At 42.2% G+C, this 22,447-nt stretch overlaps 1 protein-coding gene across 2 annotated transcripts; it reads right to left on the bottom strand.

Moving 5' to 3' along the window:
* Nucleotides 1–13,718: 13,718 nt before the first annotated feature.
* Nucleotides 13,719–18,703, bottom strand: LOC109991942 (homeobox protein otx5-A-like). 2 transcript variants are annotated; one of them, XM_065959938.1, is made up of 3 exons: nt 17,899–18,703; nt 16,585–16,751; nt 13,719–16,327 (listed from the first exon to the last, which is right to left on the bottom strand). In XM_065959938.1, the coding sequence occupies exons 1-3, from the start codon at nt 17,996–17,998 to the stop codon at nt 15,689–15,691; spliced, it is 906 nt and encodes a 301-aa protein (XP_065816010.1). In that variant the 5' UTR covers nt 17,999–18,703; the 3' UTR covers nt 13,719–15,688. The 2 variants fall into 2 exon arrangements, with proteins under 2 accessions (XP_065816010.1, XP_020483895.1); XM_020628239.2 differs by having other exon boundaries at nt 16,585–16,736; nt 17,899–18,699.
* Between the last annotated feature and the right edge of the window lie 3,744 nt (nt 18,704–22,447).

Raw genomic sequence — 22,447 nt, 5'->3', positions numbered from 1 at the left:
ATCCTGGAAACGTGACAGATGTAAAGTGTGACTAAACCTAACACATGGCTATCATTTTGAGGACCCCAATGATGTCCTAGCTGTCCACCCGTCTACACAGTTGAGCTGTGGGGACCAGATGAGGCCATGCGGTGGGGTAGGTGGTGTCAGCGTAGTCACTACCTGGAGCTGACATCAACACAGCCTGGGTCAGTAGAAGGTTGCAATTCTGTTTTGGTTGTGGTGGCAAATAGGGCTCCCATGATTCTTTGTATGACTCCCCGCCAGCCTCAACGTCATCTTTTGTTATTGTTTGATTGATTGAGAGCCCCCTGGTGGTGGAATCTACATACTGTACCTTTAACACGTGAATTTTAAAAGTCTATCACAGTGAAACCAAAAACATTACAGTCAAGGAGAAATAAGCAAAACAACGCATACTGTGTGTGTGTGTGTGTGTGTGTGTGTGTGTGTGTGTGTGCCTTGCAGGCCATGTGCTTCAGCATCCAGGAGTCTCTGAGAGCTCACTGGCTTATCACAGTATACACTGTCTTATCTCCACAGCTTCCCCAAATGGCCAGTTGTGGTACTAAACAACCCAACACACATGGCCTGGGCGAATACACAAGTGAATACTGAACAAAGAAATCCCAACATGCATGACATTTTATCCCATTTCCCTTGGTTGTTGACAAGTAATACTGTGATGGTTAAAGGGAAAAGGCCCGATAGACAATGAAAAACAAGAAGAGGGACAGGAAATGTTTCTGTGATAATGTGTGACTCTGACAGAGATCATCATACAAGAAGTCACAAGATATTTAATCTAAATGAAAGGAGGGAAATAACTAATCTAATCAAATCTGTTTTATAGAAGCTGATTAAAAATGAAGATGCACCAATCTACTTTTTTGATACCGATATTAATTTTTGATCATAATTAATAGTGTTATTTTATTGTTGTTGGTGTTATGTGTAAGGCTCCACAAACCTGTAGAGGGAAACCATGCAATTTGTTAGATGATACCGTTGACAGCTGAGATGGGACTGCATTAGAGGGATGAATAAGAGATAGACCTGATCGTGCTGGCCAATTTTTGGACACTTAACAGTTCAGTCTGAACGTCTTCAGTGAGACTGTACGAGAACTGTCAAAGTGCCAAACCATCTCGCTCGCTGTCAGTCCAATAACCAATATGTACGTCTAATCGGACCCGGTACCGATATCGGATCTGTCCCATCTGTAACTCAAAACCCCATGAACATAATATTGCACGTGTCTTTAAGTAATAAAATCTTTCTTTAATTCTGCCATGATTATGAGACATTACATAATTTTATATTTGCGTACTTTATGTCAAAGTTGAACGAGTCATGAAATCATAACTTCTTTAGAGGAAGAATGTGCAACATGTTCCACATAAATATATCATAAATCAAGTCTATCCTGTGTAAATGTGTCTCTGAGTCATGACTGTCTACAATGAGTGAGAAGCTCGAGTCCTGCTGGCTGTGTTGTTGTCAGTGCCGTGTTTACATGGACGGGACGCTCCTTTCGTGGTGTATAAAAGCTGTTTTAGTCAAGGACTAGAGAGAAGAAGAACATACTCACTGATTATTTGGATGTAAGAGTTTTTAGATGACAGTCATTCTGTGTCAATTTACATGCAATGTGAAGCTACGAGCTAACTAAAGAGCGCTAATGTAAGAGTGAAAATGGGATATGCAAATAAGTTAGAAACATATGTTTATTATGTTCTTTCTTTGTGCAGACATAACTTTAGTATGTTCTTAAATTATTGCTACAATGTTGGTTACAAGTCTGTTTACAGTAATGTTAATATCCTGTTATCAGGTGTGCCACCTAGTGGGCGCTGTTCAGGGAGGAGTTAGCTGGGTAGTAAGAGAAAAGGGGGAAGGGAAGAAGAGAGGTTGTTAAATGTACCGTGCGACTAAAAGTTATGAGAAAGACCCAGAACATGTTTGGACTGATTTATTCCTTCACACACGTCGCTTACACTCCCATTCGCATGCTAACATAACAATGCAGGACACAGGTGATTGCAGCTCGAGAAAAGGACAATTCTCACCACCGCTTACGGTGGTGAGAATTTGGTTTAATTCTGGTCCTCTACTGGATCAAAATGTTGCACATTCTTCCTTTAAAGAATAAAAGTCACAGTGAAGAAGTTGTGTGGTAGATTTTTTAAAGTGGAAGCAGAAACTGGCCTTCATGTATTTTTTATTTTTTTTAAAAAAGGTTTATTTTTGGGCTTTTTGTGCCTTTATTTGAAAGATAGGACAGTGGATAGAGTCAGAAATGGAGGAGAGAGAGAGAGTGGGGAACGACATACGGGAAAGGAGCCACAGGTCGGATTTGAACTTGGGCCGCCCGCTTGGAAGACTACAGTTTCCATACACTGCGCCACCAGCGCCCCAGGCCTTCATGTATTTTATTTATGATAGTAATCAGTATTTAAAGGACAGCTAGATTGATTTTTACAATGAGAAAGTCGTTCATCTGTTCAGAGGCTAAAATGCCTTTCGTTGAATTTACAGAAGCGTTGACACCCACACTTTGGTTGAGCAACAGAAAATTAGGTATATGCATATTTCTGTTATTGAACGCAGTAAATATTTGTGTCTGACTGGCTGATGTGCTTGTTGTTGGCAGCCCACAGGCATGTACTGGCATGTAAATAACCACTGAGTCACAGAGATGAAACAAACATGTTGACTTGTTGTTTACAGGACACATGTGTGTGTGTGTGTGTGTGCTGGTATGTGAGTGCATCAGTGTGTGTCTGACTAACATTTTGTAACTTAATGGAGGCACCCCTGACCCCCCCTCCATCAGTGTGTGATTGGTCCTCGGCTCCAGCATCGAGGATTAGACCATGTTTCCCCACTTCACGTCCCCTGTTCCTCTCTCTCTTCTCTTTTCTATTACTCTCTCTCTCTTTCTCCCCACATCACATGATCCGTTACATCACGGGATTGAGGTCAGGGCTGGATTAGGCCGAGCTACGCGAGCGAGAGAGAGGCAACGCTGGAATTACTGAAAGTGAGGGAGCAGAAGTGGGGAGGAGGAGGAGGGATGTTCAGATGGCCTGCAGATGAAGAAATGAAGAGAGAGAGAGAGAGAAGGAAAGAGAGAGAGAGAGTGATTGAGACAAAGAAAGGGGAACATAAAGAGGTGGGGGGGTGAAGATATGCAGGGGTTTACGCTAAAAGAGAGATTGAACAACACAAAGGTCTTTGCTTGGGGTCAGATGCTTTACATGCAGTTAAGTGTTTGATAAAGTGGAGCTCAGAAACCCTTTTTTTTAAAAAACATTTTAGCAGGAGATAAAAGGTGCATTCACATCGAAGTTAGTCAGATAAAAAAAATGAAGCAAATATGGTGAAGTGATGGGTCAAAGGTTAAAAGCAGGAGCCAACAGAGAGCTCTGCACTCTCTCAGATGATAGAGAGAAAAAGTCATTTACAACGAAACACCAAGTGTGGCTTTCTATTGAATTTAAATGCATTAGTGAAAATGTAAGAAGTAGAAATTTGATTGTTTTTCCCCGTTACTGGAAGCTATAAATCCTCTGATAGTAGCAGCTGAAGAAGCCTTTGAACCGTGTATCGGTGAGATATGAATGTTGTCATTGTTGTACAAAATGAACCAATACATCTGGGAATGGATGCCATAAAACTCAGGATTATCATATAGTTTGCATTAGGGCTGGTTAAAAATATCGATTCGTCAATGCATTGCAATTATTATTTTACCAATTCAATATCATTTCAGGGAAATCCTGAGATCGATTTTTTTTTCCCGTTGTAATGATGCCCCTCTCCACTAGGGGCCCTGTGGGTTATGTGAATTCAGGTCAGGCACAATCGTGCACTTTGCATATAGTTTTTGTCCATGCCATTACAGCACTGTTATGTTTACTACGATTTTGCTGCAAATTCAGCTCATGCACAAATGTGCACTTCAGATCATACTGTACTTTTAGTACTGTTTTAAAGTACAGTATGTACAAATACAAACAATGCACACATAATTATTTAACAAATATCAGAAGGTACTATGATGAGTTATCTGGGTATTCCTGTCATCTGTATGTATTATTAGATCAATATCTAAGCATATTGATCAAAATCGAATCGATATCGAATCTAATCATGACCCAAAGAATTGAAATCGAATTGAAACCCAAATAATTTTTTTGGTCTCTTCTTCAGAAGTGTCGAGATTGAAAAAACTGCCACGTGGCATGTCACTTCGGGAGCACCGACATGCCAGATTTTTTAAATGGTAAATGGACTTGAACTTGTGTAGCACTTTTCTATACTGCTGACTACTCAAAGTGCTTTTACACCACAGGTCACAGCTACACATTCACACCCTGATGGTCGAGGCTGCGATGTGAAGTGACCATCAAAAGTAACTAATCCTATTCATACACATTCACACTTCTCAGACGATCAGCGGGAGCAACTTGGGGTTAAGTGTCTTGCCTAAGGACACATCGGACATGTGGCTGCAGGAGCTGGGGATCAAACCTTTGACCTTCCAGTTGAGAGACCACCGACTCTACCAACTGAGCCACAGCTGTCCCGTGTTAGTGGCATGCCGATTTAACAGAAACGTTTGTGCCTTAAGTTCAGCTGTATCTGAGGTGGCCACTGGCATGACAGCAGGGGGCCATCGCCATGTACCACTCGTCTCTCCCGCCAGTACCTCCCCTCTTTCACCAGCATCATTCATATTTAAATTAAAGGGCACATACTATGGAAAATCCACTTGTACAGTGTTTTTGAACATATATTTGGGTAACCTGAGTGTCTACCGACCCACAAAATGTGAAATAAACTCATCCAGTCCTTTTGTTTATGGTCTGCATAAGTCTTACAACACAGAGAAAAATGCTCTGTTTCAAATTTGCTCTCATTGTGATGTCACAGTGGGATTCTGATAAAAAAACATAATCTGGCTAAAAATATTCCCTTACATGATCTGCATCCCTTTACGGTCATCGTTCATTTTCATGAACGGTCGGATGCGCGACTCGCTTTAAATGTTGCGGCCGCAAGGAATTGTGGGACTGCATATCTCATCTCCTTTCGCAAAGGATGGTCCAGTGTATCCTATGCTAAAGGAGGTTATAAAGGAAGCGTTCACCCACCTTTCCTTGGAGTTTAGAGAATTCGAACGGCTCTTATCATGGCCACCGCTTCAATGCTTCCGGGTAATTTCTCTCAGTTAGGAACCGTCCTAAGCAAAAAGGATAATTTGAACGCACCCTAAGACTACAACTACTTACCTATTGAGATTATTTTCCATCATGCACCTGATGAAAATTTATACTTTCAACTTTAGTCTAGAAAACCGAAGAGCAGGAGAAACTTGTGGAGTGAGAAAGAATGTCTCTTTGACGCGTCCTCCTCTTTGTACCTCGACAGAGTGGAGAAAGAAAAAGGTGGACACAAATTGCTGCGGCCCTCTAAATCCAGAAAATAATGATTGAGTTCATACTCCCTGTTAGAACCGAGTATGTTCTAACATCCACTTTATCGAGATACAACAAGGAGGACACGTCTAAGAGGCATTGTTGCTCTGTCCACTTCTCCATTACTAGTTTGCAACTTCCTGTTTAGTGCTGGCGAGACGGCTCCTTATTGGTTGGTCACATCATTGAACATCACAATTTGCATGAGACAAGACTAAAGACCTGTGATAATATTAAGCATCTTTGGTTTTATCGTAACCGCCAAGACGAGAATCAGACTACCCTAAAACAAACTCGGATTGACTTTTACGATCACCTCACACCAAACAGCCGACCTCACTTGAAATACCTTGCAAATCCCCAAATCTTCCGACTTTGGAAAATAGTCTGCCACTCTGAAATCACTTGAAAAGTTGTTGTTTTTTTTGGAAGAGAGTTTTGTGTCCTGAAAAAATATGCATCCTAAATGTGTCTGCTTTGGTACGATTGAGAGCCAGACTACGGGTTAAAGTATATCACACTGAATCTGGAACTGGATTGGCTAACTGGACTGAGGGATTCTCCAAGGTGACAGAATGTAAAACTTGATTCTGACATTGCTCCTTTCACCCAAAATGTGGTTATTCTTGTTCCACCTGAGAGTAGAAGGTAGAACGAAACAGATCAGTGAGAGATGGTAACTGGACTTGGCAGCATCATTATTTCTTCAACCATTACATCTCCCTGTACGAGCTGTACGTGTGGATGCTTGGTGCACTTCCTGCTGTGTTATGTCAGAGTTTTTTTCTATTTTTATTTGCAAGAGGTCAAAGTTTAATTAACGATAGTTTATGTCCCATGATGCACTGGGCCTGTGAGAGCATCTGTCGCCGGGGGAACATTGAAACCAATTTGTCATCTGGAGAGGGAGAAGGATTAAATCCTGCCGACGAAGAGAGAAATGTCCGCAGAAAGATGGACATGGGGACGTCGAGATAGGGGGACGTGGGATGACGAGGAGAGAGGGACAGCATGGAGACGAAGAAGAGGAGGTGGATGAGGAGGAGGAAGATGGAGACAGTAATCCTGTCTAATTCACTTAGTGTTGCGCTGAGGGAGCAGGACACTAAGAGGATTTGGGACATTCTCTAAATTAGATCAGCAAGAATAACAAACTGCAAGGAGAGGTGGAGCGGAGGGAGCAAAGGGGCATGCTGGGAGAGGTGGCAAGGAAGGAGGGGGCACATGAGGGAAGGAGGAAACATGAGGGTGGAGAAAGGTGGAGGCCTTTACAGAAGAAAATAAATATCTGTAGAGGTTGGAAGCAACAAAAAATGGGTTGTAAGTTGGAATCAGGGTCAAATACAAACTTAACACTCTTGTGTTTAATGTAGACCCCTTGGATAAAGGGCTACAACCACCAAGCAGCTCCAATGTGTGTCTGTGTGTGGGGGGAGTCTGAAGAAGAGGGATCTGTGAATTAAAAAATATTCCATCCATGCGTTCAGAAACACATGAAAACATGACTGAAGCAACAAAGACATTTTTTTTGACGTTCTCTCAACGAAATCCAAATGGCGCCGTAATCCAGTGTTTTAGTCGGACATATGATTAATCTGCGCCTCTAAACTCTGACTTTTACTATTAGTGATATTAACTAGGTGTTAAGTTGTAATCTGTGGTAAAGCCCTTAGCAGAAGTGTATGCTGAGGTTGACAGTGCGCCGGTTGATCCATTCACACTGTAAGACTGATCCTGTTACCACCACGGGTTGCAGATCCCTCACACCTACTTACACAGCAGCACTACGACGTGATTTAGCAGCATTACCGCACGTTCACAAATCTTTTTCAATGACTCGTGCAAATTATTCTGATGGAGTTTTTTGAAAATTTGACCACTGTATGAAGTTATTCAAACGGTTTCATATTCATTGGACTGGGTTACAGATGTTTAATGTGAAGGTGTAAGAACTGTAAATGACTTCTTGTTGAAAAACGTCTTCATGCCTGTTGGATGATTTATTTACAATAATTTCAACGACTGGTGTGGGCATGATTAGTGCTACAGATCTAAGTCTCGGTGCAGCTGTCAGTCTGACACTCTTTGTTGCTTTTCAATGACTAGATTTGATCTGTTTTCTGTGTTCATTGAGGCAACTGCAGAAAAAACAGCTCATAGGTAGGATGTAGTGATGTAAAGATTAATTGTGAGGCAATAAAAAATCGATTCAAAGGTGTCAAGGTTCATATTGGTACTCTGAAAAATGAATTGCAATAATATCATGAGCTGTAGAGCAGAGGCGGTTGGTTGTAAGCAGTGGTGTAGTGCAGGGTATACGCAGGTATACCCACTTATTTTTCACTCTGCAAAGGGTATACCCACTTCTAAAACTCCTCTGATTTACACCAATGACTAATTGACAATATTTAGTGGCATGCTGGAATTTATTTTCCTTGGATGATAAATGGATAACCCTCCCTCATCTGTCTCTAATTGGCTAGTATGCAACTAAATATGCAAGAGTAGTCTTACATGTCAATGTTTATACCAGAGGCCGTTTATACTCTGTTGGACGCGTCACTCAAAAAACATTTGGGTGGGAAATTTAGAGTACAGTATACCAAGAGCCAAAGAGATTACGAAGCTGATGAAGCTGAGGGCGAGACATGACTATTCATATTGTGTTGTCTTTGTTTTGGTATAGTTGTGACATCCAGTGTAGATTCATTAGCCTTACGTCTACCTCTCACAAAGTTCAGCATGCTTTGCCCTTTGCTGGCAGTGAAAAACAATGTGCATTGGTTCTTGCCCCCCCTCCCCCAAATAACTTGAGGCCACACTTTGGGAATCACTGGGAATTATTTATCTTGTAAAATATTTCCTTGTAAAAAAAAAAGATAATGATTCTCTGCTCCTGCAGAAAGTTTAACATATTTATTTGTAATCTTGTTGCTACTAATCATTGATGATGTTTCTGTCAGGAATACTCTCATCATAGATTTAACCATTTATTGCACTTGTGGTTTATACAGTTGTCTTTGGCGGTATTGGTTCTGCTCTTAGCTCTCAGCAGTAATTCATCCTAGAATATAAAAATGTGCTGACTGAAGCTGGTGGAGGTCGTGGTGGTGGAGGGAGAATTGCAAAGCAGAGTGGATGTGAAGCAGGAGGAGTGAGAGACAGAATGGTTTGAATAGACCGCCTTATTGGTTGGCATTGGGGCGGTTTCTTAGATCAACTAATAGCCGCCTGTGGGAAAGACTACCATATTTCGCCTAAACTAACGCAGGGCTCCATTTAAGACTTTGTGCATTGCATCCCAGCCACCAACAGTTCCCAGTATGAAGCCCATGTATGAAGTTTCAAACTTTCAAAACAATGCAGTTTGGCTTTTTGTGTTGACGGTCTCTGGATTTCTTTAAGGACATGAACGAGTCTGGAAGTGTCCTTGGTTATTTCGTTTATTCTGTGATGTTGTGCCGCACCTTAAACAAAACATAAAAAAGAACAAAAACTAGGAGCTGATCTGTAAACAAAAGGCGAGTAGAAACAATGCAGCTTACTCGATTGAAGGCGTCCTGTCACCGCGGTCTGATGGACCCCATCATCAGTTTCCCTGAGCTGCCAACCCGTTCCCTTTCCCTTTGAGGTCAGATTTTTGTTTTGATTTTGGATTTTTGTGACGAGAGTGGAGAGTGTGTAGCGCTGGTCGTCCTGAACAGGTGTGCCCAATGTTCAATCGACAGCCTCTCATCAACAGTTGGGAAGGCAATTACTTCTTTTCCTGCTTGCTTTCCTCCCCGAAAGCCGTCAGCACTGGGATTTGTAGTAGTCCACCCAAAACATTAAAACCCAGCTGCAGCACTTCCTGTTCACAACCAGCTCTTTCATAAACGACAGACAGAAAGAAACAAAAACCTAAAGATCTGTCCGTAACAGTGTCCTTTAGAAATTCTAGAGACCGTCCACACCAAAAGCAAAACTCTGAGTGGGTTCCACAAAACAAGCAAAACATCATTCAGTCACCATAAACTCCATTCAACAAACTCTGCACAGTCTTGCTGCCAAAACAAACGAATTGGCCGCTCACTCGATCACTTCCGATGTCTGTTTATAGAGAATAATTCATGCTACATTGTTGTCCGACGAGAGTGGATGGGTGCCCTCCACACCGGCTGTTTCTTCTGCATTCAGTCTGCTGAAATCCCAGTGGACAATTAAACTCATTCTACAGACAGAACCTCTTCCGATACCTGAGTCCAGTCCTGCGCCCACAGATTCTGCAGATTTATTCAGAATCTGTAACTATAGAGATTTCATCTCAAAGCAGTGTTTATTCATTTCAATATATTCATCCACATGTGTCCCTTTGTGATTTTGGTATTCCCCATTCACAACTTTATTCTTGAAAATTCTATTTACAAAACGATGACCAATCGACACTTCCTCTTATTAAGGAACAGATCCCGAGACTTCATTGAGCTGTTGAGCAATGAGTGACAACAGAGTGGCTTTGCACATCCATCATACAAAATATATAATACAAGACTAAAAACATGAGAGGGGACTCAGTGTTTAAGGGCCCAGTTGCCGAAACATGTTCCCCCCCCCCCTCCCCAGTCCCACACCAGCCTGCACTCACATAGCTCCAGGCTCTACTGGACCTGAGCACGGTTACCTCGGTTACATCTCAGAGAACATGAGCTTCAACTTTACCGACTTTGTGTCAAATTTTCTCTCTGATTCGGCCGTCTGACACTCCTGGATTTCCCAAATTATGCAAGGCAGGGATTTTCAGTTAATAGTGCTGCACGCACAAGACGATTTTTCAAGAGCGAGGAGGAGACAAGGTAGTGAACCCTAGTTGTCAGGAGGAACAGTTGCATTGATTATACGTCATGTCCATGTTGAGTACCTGTGCTTGTGCTCGTGCATTAGCAAGAGTACCGTGTTGAAGCCCACCTCTTCAAACCGTGCCAGGGCCAGTGAAGTGTACTCTCACACTAGTCAAATGAAGTGGCCTTTGGGCTCGGATTGCCTAGTGTGAGGGCGCCCTTAGGTCACACTTTAAACCCAAATAAGCAAAGCCAACAGGAGTTCTCTTTTGTTACTGTCATATGTGCAGACACAGATTGAGGAAGAATCTCGGGACACTGAATTAAGCTCTAATGAACACACGATCCGGCTCCTAATTACAGCGAACACAAACAGCCTATAAATAGTGTTGTGGACCACTGCTCAGCCTGGTTTGACTTTGTTTTGTTCCAACACAACAGAGCAAAATGTTCCTCACTTGACACTGAAGGGATCGTCATTCAACTCTGTTTTATAACAGATTTATTTTTCATTGTATTTCATTCTAGTCCTGATAGAAAAACAGAAAAACAAACGATTGAATAAGTGGTCTGTGTGTTGGTGTGTACACCGTCTGTGTGAATGTGCACTTAGTCTATTGTCTGCAGCATGTTTGATAGTGACTGTCTGTTTGTACATGTATGCATACTGTCTGTGTGTGTGTGTGTGTGTGTGTGTGTGTGTGTGTGTGTGTGTGTGTGTGTGTATAACCGTGTGCATTCGGGCACGTGCTCAGCGTGTGTGTGCACGGCGGCCTCAGGATTAGGAATTGATTAAGAGGAAAATGGACTGCGGGCCTGCAGGAGGGAGGAAGAATGGAGGCAGGGATGGAGGGTGCAGGTGGGGGGGCCGGGGGGGATGATGTGGAGGCCGGTCAGCTTTGGCAGCAGCCTGCAGAATGATTACAGTGTGCGTCCACAGCAGGCTGGCCACCAGCTTGTTTGCAAGGGATTAGAGTGAGGAAAGAAATGAATCATATTTATAAGTCCTGAGTGTATCTGTGTCTCTGTCTCTGTGCTTCAGAGTCCATATGCTGCTGCTGGAGGATTACAGGAACACACTGCCTGCAGAGCACAGGAAGGAGTCTGTCTGCCTGTCTGTCCTTCTGTCAATCTATTATCTCTTATCTATACACTATGTCTATCCATCACTGAATGTGTTTTACATGGACTATCCCAGTTTTGATCAGGTTTTCTAACTGGTTTTTACGTTTGTGCATGCAACATCATATCCCGATTTCAGAATCCCGACTTTGCTGCCTGGAGAACGTCTATAGCACACTGTGGCATGCATATGACTTACCCCGGTTTCTGACAGCTGCCGACTACCTGCACAGGTGTAGCCTACAGCCAAGTGACATACGCAAAACTAACAGGGCAACAAGCAGAGCGCCTTACTTCTGTAGGGACTAAGAAACGCAAGTCATTTATCTCAGATTTCAAAATCGCAGCAGCTTGCACAAATAAGATGCATTAATAACCAGGTTAAACTGTGTGCAGGTAAACACCACATCCTGAATATGATCTAAACCAGGATAAGACTCATAACCAGGATACTCAAGTCTGTGTTTTTATGCTGCATATCTGTATAAAACACAAAAAGCAAAAGTGTAACATTTCCTACAAGTGTCGCGTAAATGACCAACCATTACAATCCCAAGCTGGTTAGTGATCGTAATCTACTGCCCTTTGTAATGAGCTTTTGGGCTGCATGGTCGGGGTTATGCTGTGTCACCGTGAGGCTGAACTCTGCTCTCTGTTCTCGGGCTAAATCCCAGTCAGAAGGCAGAGCCTCGCTGTAACTCGGCAAATTTGATTACAAAGGTGCAGTCACCAGCCAAGAGAAGTAACAGTGGTTGAGGCACAGTGTAACAGTGATTAGCATTTAAAATCTGTGTGATGAATTTACCTGTAGTTTCATGTAACATTTCACTTCAGGATCTAAGGGCGTTTTCACACCCAGCCTGTTAGGTTTGGTTAAAACGAACTCGAGTCTGTTTTTGTTTGCGCTGGTGTGAAAGCTGTCAATCACCCTGGTGCGGACAACCGAATACCAGACCACTTGAAAAGGTTGATCTCAGTCCATTTTCTTTCAGAGTCTGGTGCGGGTCGACCCGACCTAACTGCAGGAAGCTTTGTGTTTTTTGGATTTTAAGTTAATGATCGTCTCTGTTAATCATTTCTGATTGTGTTAAAACCTGTTAAAAATCTGACGGCTCGCCCACAGACTAAGCTCTGATTTATGTGTACCCAGCCAATTGCAAGCAACTGTGCCGATGATGTCACTCGTGGTCAATGCAATTCTGAACATGTTGTTTTTACTTCCAGGATTTTAATAGCAAGGAATTCCAACCAATCAGAGCGCATTTTCCTCGCGCCTCACACAATTTGGTCCACTGGTAAATGTCCCCGTGTGAACACAGACCAAACCTGATGTAATTATGGAACAATGGAACAAATTGGTTTGTGATTCAGACCAGAGCAAATGAGCTGTTGGTGTGAAAACACCCTCAGAAAAATGTTGCAACACTTGCAGGTTGAATTCCAGCTCTGTTAACATGTTTATATCTGCCAGTACAGTAAAAAAAAAAAAAAGTAAAAACAAATTTCCTTGTAGAGTTTTTACCAATAAAAACATGAGCTATTAATACCACATAGTTTTTTAACCAGGCTGTAAATATAGCTGTGTCTGCTGTCAATGTGGGAATTTGAACACAGGTATTTATCATAGACTTTAAATAACAATGGACGAAACCTGAGTGACGTCACCCATCGGTTACTGCAGGGGGCTTTAGCGTCCCATTGATGGCGGTCAAATCAAAACAGATTAGTCATCATTAAAATTCACCCTCCGTACAGTGTGTGCCAATCGAGACATGAACTAATCAGACCCATTTCAGTTCTTGAACCAGGCTGTAAACATGTTAACTTCTGCTGTAAAAACAGACTTTTTTGAATGGGTGTGTATGTGACTTCCTGTGCTTCTGCAGCCAGCCTCTAGTGGACACTTGAGGAACTGCAGGAATTTGCACCAACTCATTTTACAACACTGGAGGTAGCCACTTGGTCAGACTCCGTTGCTTTACCCGCCATCTTAGATATATTTTCTACAGTACTACAGCAGCGTCCTTTTTACATCCTGTAATCTGTTTTTTGAAGCCCTCTGCTCTGCTCCCTCTCATCTCTGCCTTAAACCCACTCATTATGGGGATTATTGGAACGCTCCCAGAAACCGATTCCCCCTGTCCCCCCACTGGATGCTCCATAGTCCCCTTTTCTCCTCACACAGCACCCATAGGCGGAGCTGAGGAGAGGGATGAAACATGTCACAGGTGAAGCCCTTCAACAATCTCAGCAAATATTCAGATGATTAAAAACATTTTTAAAAAGACAGCGATCCCAGAGTTTTAAGGAAGTCGTTTAATGTCTCAGAAACATCATCGCTATCTAGCATGGTAGTGGTGAGACTGGTCAAACACAGGAGATGAATGAAACATACAAAATAATTCATGTCAGAAAAATAAGCAGAGAAGATTATAGTAAATGCAAAAGATAAAAGTACAGTCAGCATAAACAGCATTGTGACCTATTACTGCTACTTTTATTGGATAAACCCCTGAGTTTGAAAAAAAAGAAGAAGAAGAAGAAGAAACCAGAAAAATATAAACAGAAAAAAAATACAAAGTTGGCAGTTTTTCTAGAAATTAAGAAAGAGAGAGAGATTGTTTTGGGTGGAGCGCCTGCGTATCAGCTCGCCGCTGATACCAGACATGATTGCATTTTCAAGTTTTTAATATTTACAAAAAGACGACAACAAAAAAAAAGTTATTAGCATGTCCGTGTGAGCTGGAGACAAAATATTCATGAAGATAATACTGATAATATCAACTTCAAAACAAATTAACACCAATTTTACTTCAACGAATTCACAATTTTTTTTTTTAAAGAAACATAAAATTGTTTAAATCTAATACCAAAAAAAAAGAAATCAAAAGATACATCAAACACAAAGTGGAGCCATCACATCTTTACAGGTCGGAGTTGAGAGAGGCACCAAACTCTCTGTGCAAAGGGGCGGGCTGCGGGGCGGCCCAGTCCCTTCCCTTTCTCTGGTGCAGACTTCTCTCCCATCGAATACCTCACCGCAAAACACGATTATCACCAAGTCTAAAAAAATGACTGTTTCAACAACCTGCTCCCCTCGTGCAAACACTCTGAGATGGAGGGGGTGGAGGGGGGGGGGGGGGGGGGGGGGGGGGAGTTGTTCTCGGCTGCCAAGAGCCACAAAGCAACCATTGTTGCCTGAATTGTCTGGAGGTGATCCTATTAAAACTAACAATGAACGAGCCGCTCTGCTAATGATTTCAACCATGCTCAAAGGCAACAGGTTTGTACTGCAGTCACCTCAGTGACCAACTCTAGCCCTCTGCTTGTGTCTCACGCAGAGGGTCCGTAATATCATACAAGGCTACTGAGTCATCAGCTTCTGTCTGCGTTATAAGAGTGGCCATCTTGTAAACACGCCCTGTAAAGATGTCGGGTCGGGGAAGTTGAGTTGTTTGGCTCTTTCTTTACTTTTTTTATTCTATTAAAGTCAGCCGGCTGATGAAGAGCAGCTTTGCAAAAGTGAAACATCACAAATAAATACAAGACAAAGTCTGGAAGGAAGAAACAAACATGAGCTCGGGCTCTTCGATACATCGATCTCAAGGCTCCTGATTTTTTTTTAGAAAACAAGCTCTGCTTTAAATCAGTTAAGACCGGTCACCCTTTGAGTGAAGCTTCACAAATAAATTAGATGGATTACATTTGTGTGAACAAAAAGCTCCTGAATTTTTCAGAAAGAGCCCTCAGCATGTGCCGAGGGCTCTTTGTCCCTCTTTGTTCACACATGCTTATTTCAAAGTCGATTGCCGTCAGTAATTTAAATTCAACTGTATTTGAATCACAGAGATTCTGAGCTCCTTAAAGGAGGAGCTCTTTTTCTTTCTCACTAACTGGATTTTATTGTACAGTAATTGAAATCATGTTTGCTTTTCCTCGCTGCTCTTTGATTTCACTGCTGATTTTTTTTTTTTTAAAGTTGCTCAGCTAAGAAACACTACAGTAATCTTTGTCACAATCAAGCCACGCATCAACAGATCCGTTCACCTCCACTCATGTTTTTGTGAAACAGCTTTAAAAGAAGACGTGATTTCAGCTGATTGGTTCTTCAACTCATTTGGATTAATTTTCTTTCTGTGTCCCAAAGTGTCTTCCTTCTTCTAACACACACACACCAAATGCAATCTGGAGTTTTTTTCAACCTATTTTGATTTTGTTTTTTTGATTTCTCTTCCCCTTGCCTCCCCACCTCCCACTTCTTAGTATTTACAAGACCTGGAACTTCCAGGAGTTCTGGTCTTTGTAGTCCAGACAGTCAGTGGCATTGAAATTGAGCTTCCAGGCAGCTTGGTCCTTGTAGTCTAGACAGTCGACAGCTCCGAAGCCCAGCGAGGCGGCCGTGTAGCCCTGGGAGGAGAGTGAGGCCGGGGACTGGCTGAGGGGCCCACCCATCGAGGAGGCCGTGATGGGGCTCAGGGCCCCACCAGTGCCCGACAGCTGCGGGTGCATGGGGGACAAGTAGGAGCTACAGTCCAGGCCTGTGAAGTAGGAGGAGGAGCCTGCGTAACTCTGGCTGTAGGCCGGGGCCTGGGTGTAGGTCATAGGGTAACTGGTGGCGCGCTGCATGCAGGGGGTGGTGGAGACAGATAGTGGGTCAGGCAGCGGGGAGATGGAGGCCGGGCTCCAGATGGACACCGTGGCACTGGCCGAGCTGGAGCTTGGGGTGATGGTGGTGCCCGGAGGAGGGGGCGGAGGGCTGTAGGGTCCATTGGTGGGGTTGGCACTGGCCTCTGTGTTACTATCTCGGGCGGGGGACGCCTTCTTCTTAGGGGGCCGTGGTTTGGACTGGCCTGTGCTCTGCTGCTGCTGCTGGCGGCACTTTGCACGACGGTTCTTAAACCAGACCTGCAGGGTCAGAGAGGAGGCGGTTATCACATCAGAACTTCATTTATACATCTAGTCATTTAAAAGTAAAAGCTGCAATATAAGGGAACTTGTTTTATTTCTCTCTCTCTCTCTCTCTCTCTCTCTCTCACACACACACACACACACACACACACACACACACACACACACACGCACTTCAATGAGCCAGATGTATGACTCGTGCCTCAATGTGAATAATAATATAATAATAGTAAAAACGGTTCGTTGTGTGTTACCTGAACTCTGGACTCAGGCAGGTTGATCTTCAGGGCCACCTCCTCCCTCATGAAGATATCCGGGTAGCGGGTTTTGGCAAACAGCGCCTCGAGGATGTCCAGCTGTGCGCGTGTGAAGGTGGTGCGCTCGCGGCGCTGTTTACGCGGTGTGTCTTCAAGGAAAAAACCAACAACAGCACATTTATTACGCTATAGTTATTCTGTTATTAGTCCAACAATAAATCAAACATTTATTGGACGCCTCAAAGAGGACTCCATGTTTCTTAAACTTTCGATTTAAAATAAATAATTTATAAGCAAGTCAAGAGGCCGAATCATTGGAGAGAGCTTTTCGTCTTCATATGCAGTATTTACGTTGAATTAGATTTTTAAATAAAGAATGAATAAAATAGATATTTACCCAAATTCATTTTCTCTTCAATTCACAAATTAAATAACTGAATTTCCTCCAGGTGCAACATTTAATACACCACATAAAATATGTCGATTTTAAGAGAGAGGTTTACATTTCTCTGGAAGAAAATTTACATTTATTTCCGTCAAAAAATGTCTTGTGTCGTTTATCTACCAGGAGAAAACGGCAAAAATGTCTTCATAAATTTGTGAGTATTTGATCGAAAATGAAAACATAAAATGATAGATTTGGTCTTGTTGTTCACACACAGTTTGTGTAAATCGAAAAACGAAACACATTGATTTTTACTTTAAGAAGAAATTATGGATTTTTGGATTCAAAGTATTCTGCTGCGTCAGGAAGGCCATCAGCTTTTGTTTCACGCCTCGTGCCATCAGTGCCAGAGATCGGCAGCATTTAGTTTAAACTCTGTTGTTAAAGGTGACAGATGCTGAGGAGGCCATGAATCCCGTCAGAACAATGTCAGAAGTGTAATAACAATAATAATAAAACAATGAGGATCCTTTTGTGAATATAGGTTACATGATAAGAGCAACAGCTTGGAGTCTGTGTGAACAGGCTGCGTCTCCATTCACACACAGAATGTGTTATTGTTGTTTGTTTTAACTCTGTAATCCGCACATCTTATAGGTCAAGTGAACACATGTTTGTGAATGCTGGAGAATCAGAGAAAGATGCCGTTCATGATCACAAAGCATCACCGCGCAGATTAATGTAAAAAAATAGAAAGTGACGTTTTTTTACGCACGAAGATAAAAACCGAATATTGTTCTTTTGAATGCTTCCAGATTTTTTTTTTACATTTCAGAATAATTTTATTTTAAAACAACAATGACTCAAAACTTTAAAATAATTCAAAAATAAATGGTTCAGTGAGAAGTCAAAGGCCTTTTACTTACTGGGGTATCCAACGGCGGCGGAGTGGAGCAGATCCATGCCCGGGCCGGACAGCGTTAACCCGTTCACGGCGTAATGGGGTTGCTTAATGTAGGACATCATGCCTTCTGCCGGCTTTAAAACACTCCCTCACTCCCTCACTCTCTCTCTCCTTCTCTCAGGCCGGGGGCCGGGTCTCCTAGCTAGTCTCCAGGGGGGTGTCTCTCTCTCTCTCTCTCTCTCTCTCTCTCTCTCTCTCTCTTTCTCTCTCTCCTGTCACTCCCTCCCTCTCTGTTTTTCTTTTAGCCTTGGTTCTTTGTCTCTTTGTTGTTGATTTTGATTTTGTCCTTTTCTATCTTCGTGCTGCTGCTCTGACTTAGTGCCGTTGAACCAGGCACCTGTGATTTTCTAACTGTTTAGATAACAGCCGCGCGCCTTTGCAACCGTTTTAACCTGACGTAAAATCACAGCTGAATCACGTACATGTTAAACTCTTTCTATCCGAATAAAAAGGAAAACAATAACCTAAATCAACCCAAGACTATAAACTCAGACACCACAGTGAAGAGTGATAGAGGCTGGCTTTATCAAGACCTGTGCTAGGATGCTGTCTCTCCCTCCACAAAAAGTCGTGCGTAACTTCGGTGCGCACCGACGTCGCCAGGTGAAAGGTACCCAAAAAGCAGAAGATCCACAGCAGTTTAGTTGTCCGAGGTCTGATCGGGGCTGGGAAGTGTAGGCAGGGGCCTCTGGTGGTACCTGGTCCCAGAGAGAGAGGAGAGGATCCGGATCTGCACAGTGGACAAGTGAGGCGAGCAAGAAGAGGCTGGCTAATTAGAAGTAACTTCTTACCCAAGTAGAACACTTAGAGCCCTCCCTCTCTCTCTCTCTCTCTCTCTCTCTCTCTCTCTCTCTCTCTCTCTCTCTCTCTTCCAGCGCGCATGTACTGTCTGTCATATGTTGGTGTTGAGCCTGCAGTTCTAGATATTAATCGTTGAAGATGATAATATTTGTGTAGGGTTCATTCCGTATGTTTTTAATTTACATTTGTTGATTATTCACAAACCAAGCAACACGTTTTCGTAGCTGCAGCATTCACTCTGACACCTGTTGATCTGAAGCTCACTTATTAGTTTGAATGGAAAAACTAAGAAATAAAGAATAAAGGATTTATGACGTACTAGAGTTAGGTGGTGTTTATAAAAGTATTTACCTGTTTACCTTTCACATCTATGTTGAATAAATTGTCTCCCGGCTTGTTGTTTTTAGGACACCCGGATAAACATGTTATAACCTTTAGTCGGGACCTTTTTATTGTTTGGGACCAATTTTCTAAATTGGCCTCCTAAAAATAATTGGGCGACCCCGCCGGAGTGTGGAGGCAGAGGTAGAGCCACGGAGAGGCGGAGAAGGGGGTCCAGGGCGGATTAAAAGCTGCACAAAGAGCGCGTTGTTCTGCAATTAAATCCCCTCCTGATCCCCAACATGCTCCCTCCGGCCTTTCAACCATTTATTCACTTCAGCAAATAATAATAATAATAATAATAATAATAATAATAATAATAGAGTTTCCTCGTTTTGGCTCAAACAATCTTCATATTCTCTAAAGTGTAATCATCACAGCTGTTTAATGGACTATCAGAACTCTATAAAAGCTCATAATGCACCCAAACATTTCATTCTTCGAGTCGTTGTTGTGTCAGTAAATCGGTCAATGCCACCAAAATGAAAAAATGTTGTGTCCTCCTGTGAGTCGTACTGGTCCAAATGTTTCGGCCTTTTAAAATAAATATATAATTTTCACGTTTTTGTCACCAAGAAAATCTTAATTTTTTCCACGTTTATTGACCCTGACTGATTACTGTCGACTCTGTGAATGCTCCTTTATTCTCTATAGCTCTGAGCTTTTTACATTCAGACTTCAACATGAGGTCAAAGTTCACCCGGAAGAATCCAGAATGTACGATCAGTGGTGTAGTGATTTCTGAAGAAGTGGGTATGCTCCCTCCTCTTGCACATTTAGTCAGTGCGTATACTCACACATTAGAGACAGAGTAGGGAGTCTCTATGGAGACTGGAAAATAAGGGAGTATACTATGAGTCCCTGCCCTGCACTACACACCTGTGTACTATAGAGCAGATTCAGCAGTATCCATAAAGATTTTCATATCTTTATGTCTGCAGTACCTTTGTTTGTGCAACAATGAGTTGCATGCACTGTTAGCAAATTCTCCTGACAAAATGCTCTGACATGAAAAGTCAGATACAAAAAAATGATCCACTATGACCCCTGTGTGTCAGCTGGCAGCTCATTGGCAGGTTTATCAGACCCAACAAACATCCCATGTTATTGATATTTATGAAAATAGATGTTTGTTTGTCTGAATAGATTGTGCTCTTGAAGGCTCAAACGATGAAACAACAAGTTTAGAAGAGTTTTGAAGGTTTTGTGAAAATGTGTAGACAATTGTAGGCTGTTCAGTCTTTTGCACAAAACATGAGAATTAATTGCCTGAATGAAAAATGTGTTGTACAAAAAACGAACTAACTGTTCAGAGATTTTTATTTAAATTTTGAACGAAAAGAAAAGTAATTCATTTGAGAATTGAGCCAAAGTAAATAAGAACAAAACTGTCATAATAATAATAATAATAATAATAATAATAATAATAATATATTAAGGATAATAATAGATGTGTTTGACTAGTTGGTTTACATACAGTAGGATAGTTTCTTAAATTCATTTAGTGTAAGAAAAAGGAATCAGGCATGCTCCTCAAGGAGGTCAAATAGCTGATTAATAAATTATAAAGAAAGCTCGTTGTAAAGAAAAAGGTGCAGTCTAAAACTATTTCATTAAACAGGGAAGAGTGACTCGGACTTCCTTTTCATCTCAATGAACTTTGTTTATAATCAGGACAGTCGGTCATTTATTTATTGGCTAATATTGTTGTTGTAAACGTCTAATTAGAGCGAAGAGGAAACATGTCCAGCTCAATAACTCCTTCAATAATTGTAATATGCATTTTAAAAAAGTTTACTGAATAAACCAAGCTAATGAGTCAGGTTTTGTTTGTTTTATAGCTGTCGTCTTCAACTGGCGGATCGGGGCCCAAAAGTGGGTCGAGGAGAAATGTCCAGCGGGTCGCGAGTGAGAAAAGATTGTGTCTAAAAAGTCAATGAGGTGCATTTTAAACATGTTTTGTTTTGTTAGTCTCTTTGTTGTGTCAGATGTTTTGCACCGTCCGAGGTCCAACTTGCACAACTTTTCATTAAATAAATCTGATTGGTTGAGAAATATCAGGAATTTGGGTCATAATTTCTCGTTAGGGAGTTGGTGGTGGGTCCTGAGGATAGACCACTGTTTTAGACGACACCCTGATGTATTATCCCCACAGCTCTTGTATGTTTCGGTCCTATGAGCAAAGTTTCAGGTGATTTCGTTGCTTTAAATCTCTGCACACAGGTGTCATATAACGTGGAGGTCTCTTCGTGTTGAGTGTGTAAGTGTGGCTCGGTGTGTTTGTATTTTCTGAGTTGCTGCAGACACAGAGCTCCTCTCTCCCTGCGCTGCTCTCAGGCCTCTTCCCTCCTCTGCACAGAGAGACAATTTCACAGTGTCCAAAGCCGATTCTCTGCGCTTGTTAATTGAATAGGATTTCTTATAGTTTAAAATCCACACACACACACACACACACACACACACACACACACACACACACACACACACACACACACACACACACACACACACACAGACCCATGTAGCTACATCCCAAACTGTATAAGGGGTTTATCTAGCTGTGTAAAGCCAAAGCGGAGATATAAAGACACACACAGAGCGACAGAGAGACTTTACCGACATGTTTGAACGTTTCTAAAAACCTCCACTGAAGTGTCTTCACCTGCTCAGGTGAGTGTGTGTAGCAGTTTGAGTGTGAGAGGCCTCTGAGTGAGTGTGTGTGTGTGTGTGTGTGTGTGTGTGTGTGCGCGCGTTCCTCCTCTCCTGCTCACCTGCTACAGGTAGCCTGCGCGTGTGTGTGTTTGTGTTGTTGTAGCAGGACAGAAAGTCGAGCTGTACCTGTAGGAGTTCAGCGATTTAAAAGAAATTGGCTCGAGACGGACTAAGGCAGCACTGAAGAATCGAGAGACTTTTGATATGCCTTATAGCGCGCGACACTGTTGTTGTGCACGCGCACACTTCACGCCCCTCTCTTTTGTCAGACTCTGTTTTAAATTGAAGGCCAACTCCAGAAATGTATTCTTCATAATTTAACAGACACTTACACGCATCGATTAATCGATTTTTTTTTACCTGTTTATTCGACGTTTTCAGGTCTACACCCTTGTGTGTTTTTAACTTTAGGATGTCATCAATTGTTTGTTTTTCTATTCCCCCCCCCCCCCCCCCCCCCAGCAGAAGCCCCACGCTTAAATTAACAATAAATGTAAAATAATAAATTGTTAGATGAGGCAAAAAAAAAGGTACTGGAGATCAAATGATCCTCAATGTAGGAAAGCCTCAATAAACAACTTAATGTAATTAATTTCACTTAGTTTATTTCTATATAA

Source organism: Labrus bergylta, chromosome 11 (genome assembly GCF_963930695.1).
Source record: "Labrus bergylta chromosome 11, fLabBer1.1, whole genome shotgun sequence".
In the NCBI taxonomy this organism is placed as follows: Eukaryota; Metazoa; Chordata; class Actinopteri; order Labriformes; family Labridae; genus Labrus; species Labrus bergylta.
The sequence above is the reverse complement of the archived record's forward strand: the minus strand, read 5'-3'. Positions and strand labels throughout refer to the sequence as shown.

Bases quoted from the DNA above. Each gene is read 5' to 3' on its own strand.
- LOC109991942 (XM_065959938.1), bottom strand. From the start codon at position 17,998: ATGATGTCCTACATTAAGCAACCCCATTACGCCGTGAACGGGTTAACG. The intron at 16,752-17,898 runs GTAAGTAAAAGG...GTGCTGTTGTTG, and splicing joins CGCCGCCGTTGGATACCCCA to GTTTTTTCCTTGAAGACACA. The intron at 16,328-16,584 runs GTAACACACAAC...CTGACCCTGCAG, and splicing joins TGCCTGAGTCCAGAGTTCAG to GTCTGGTTTAAGAACCGTCG.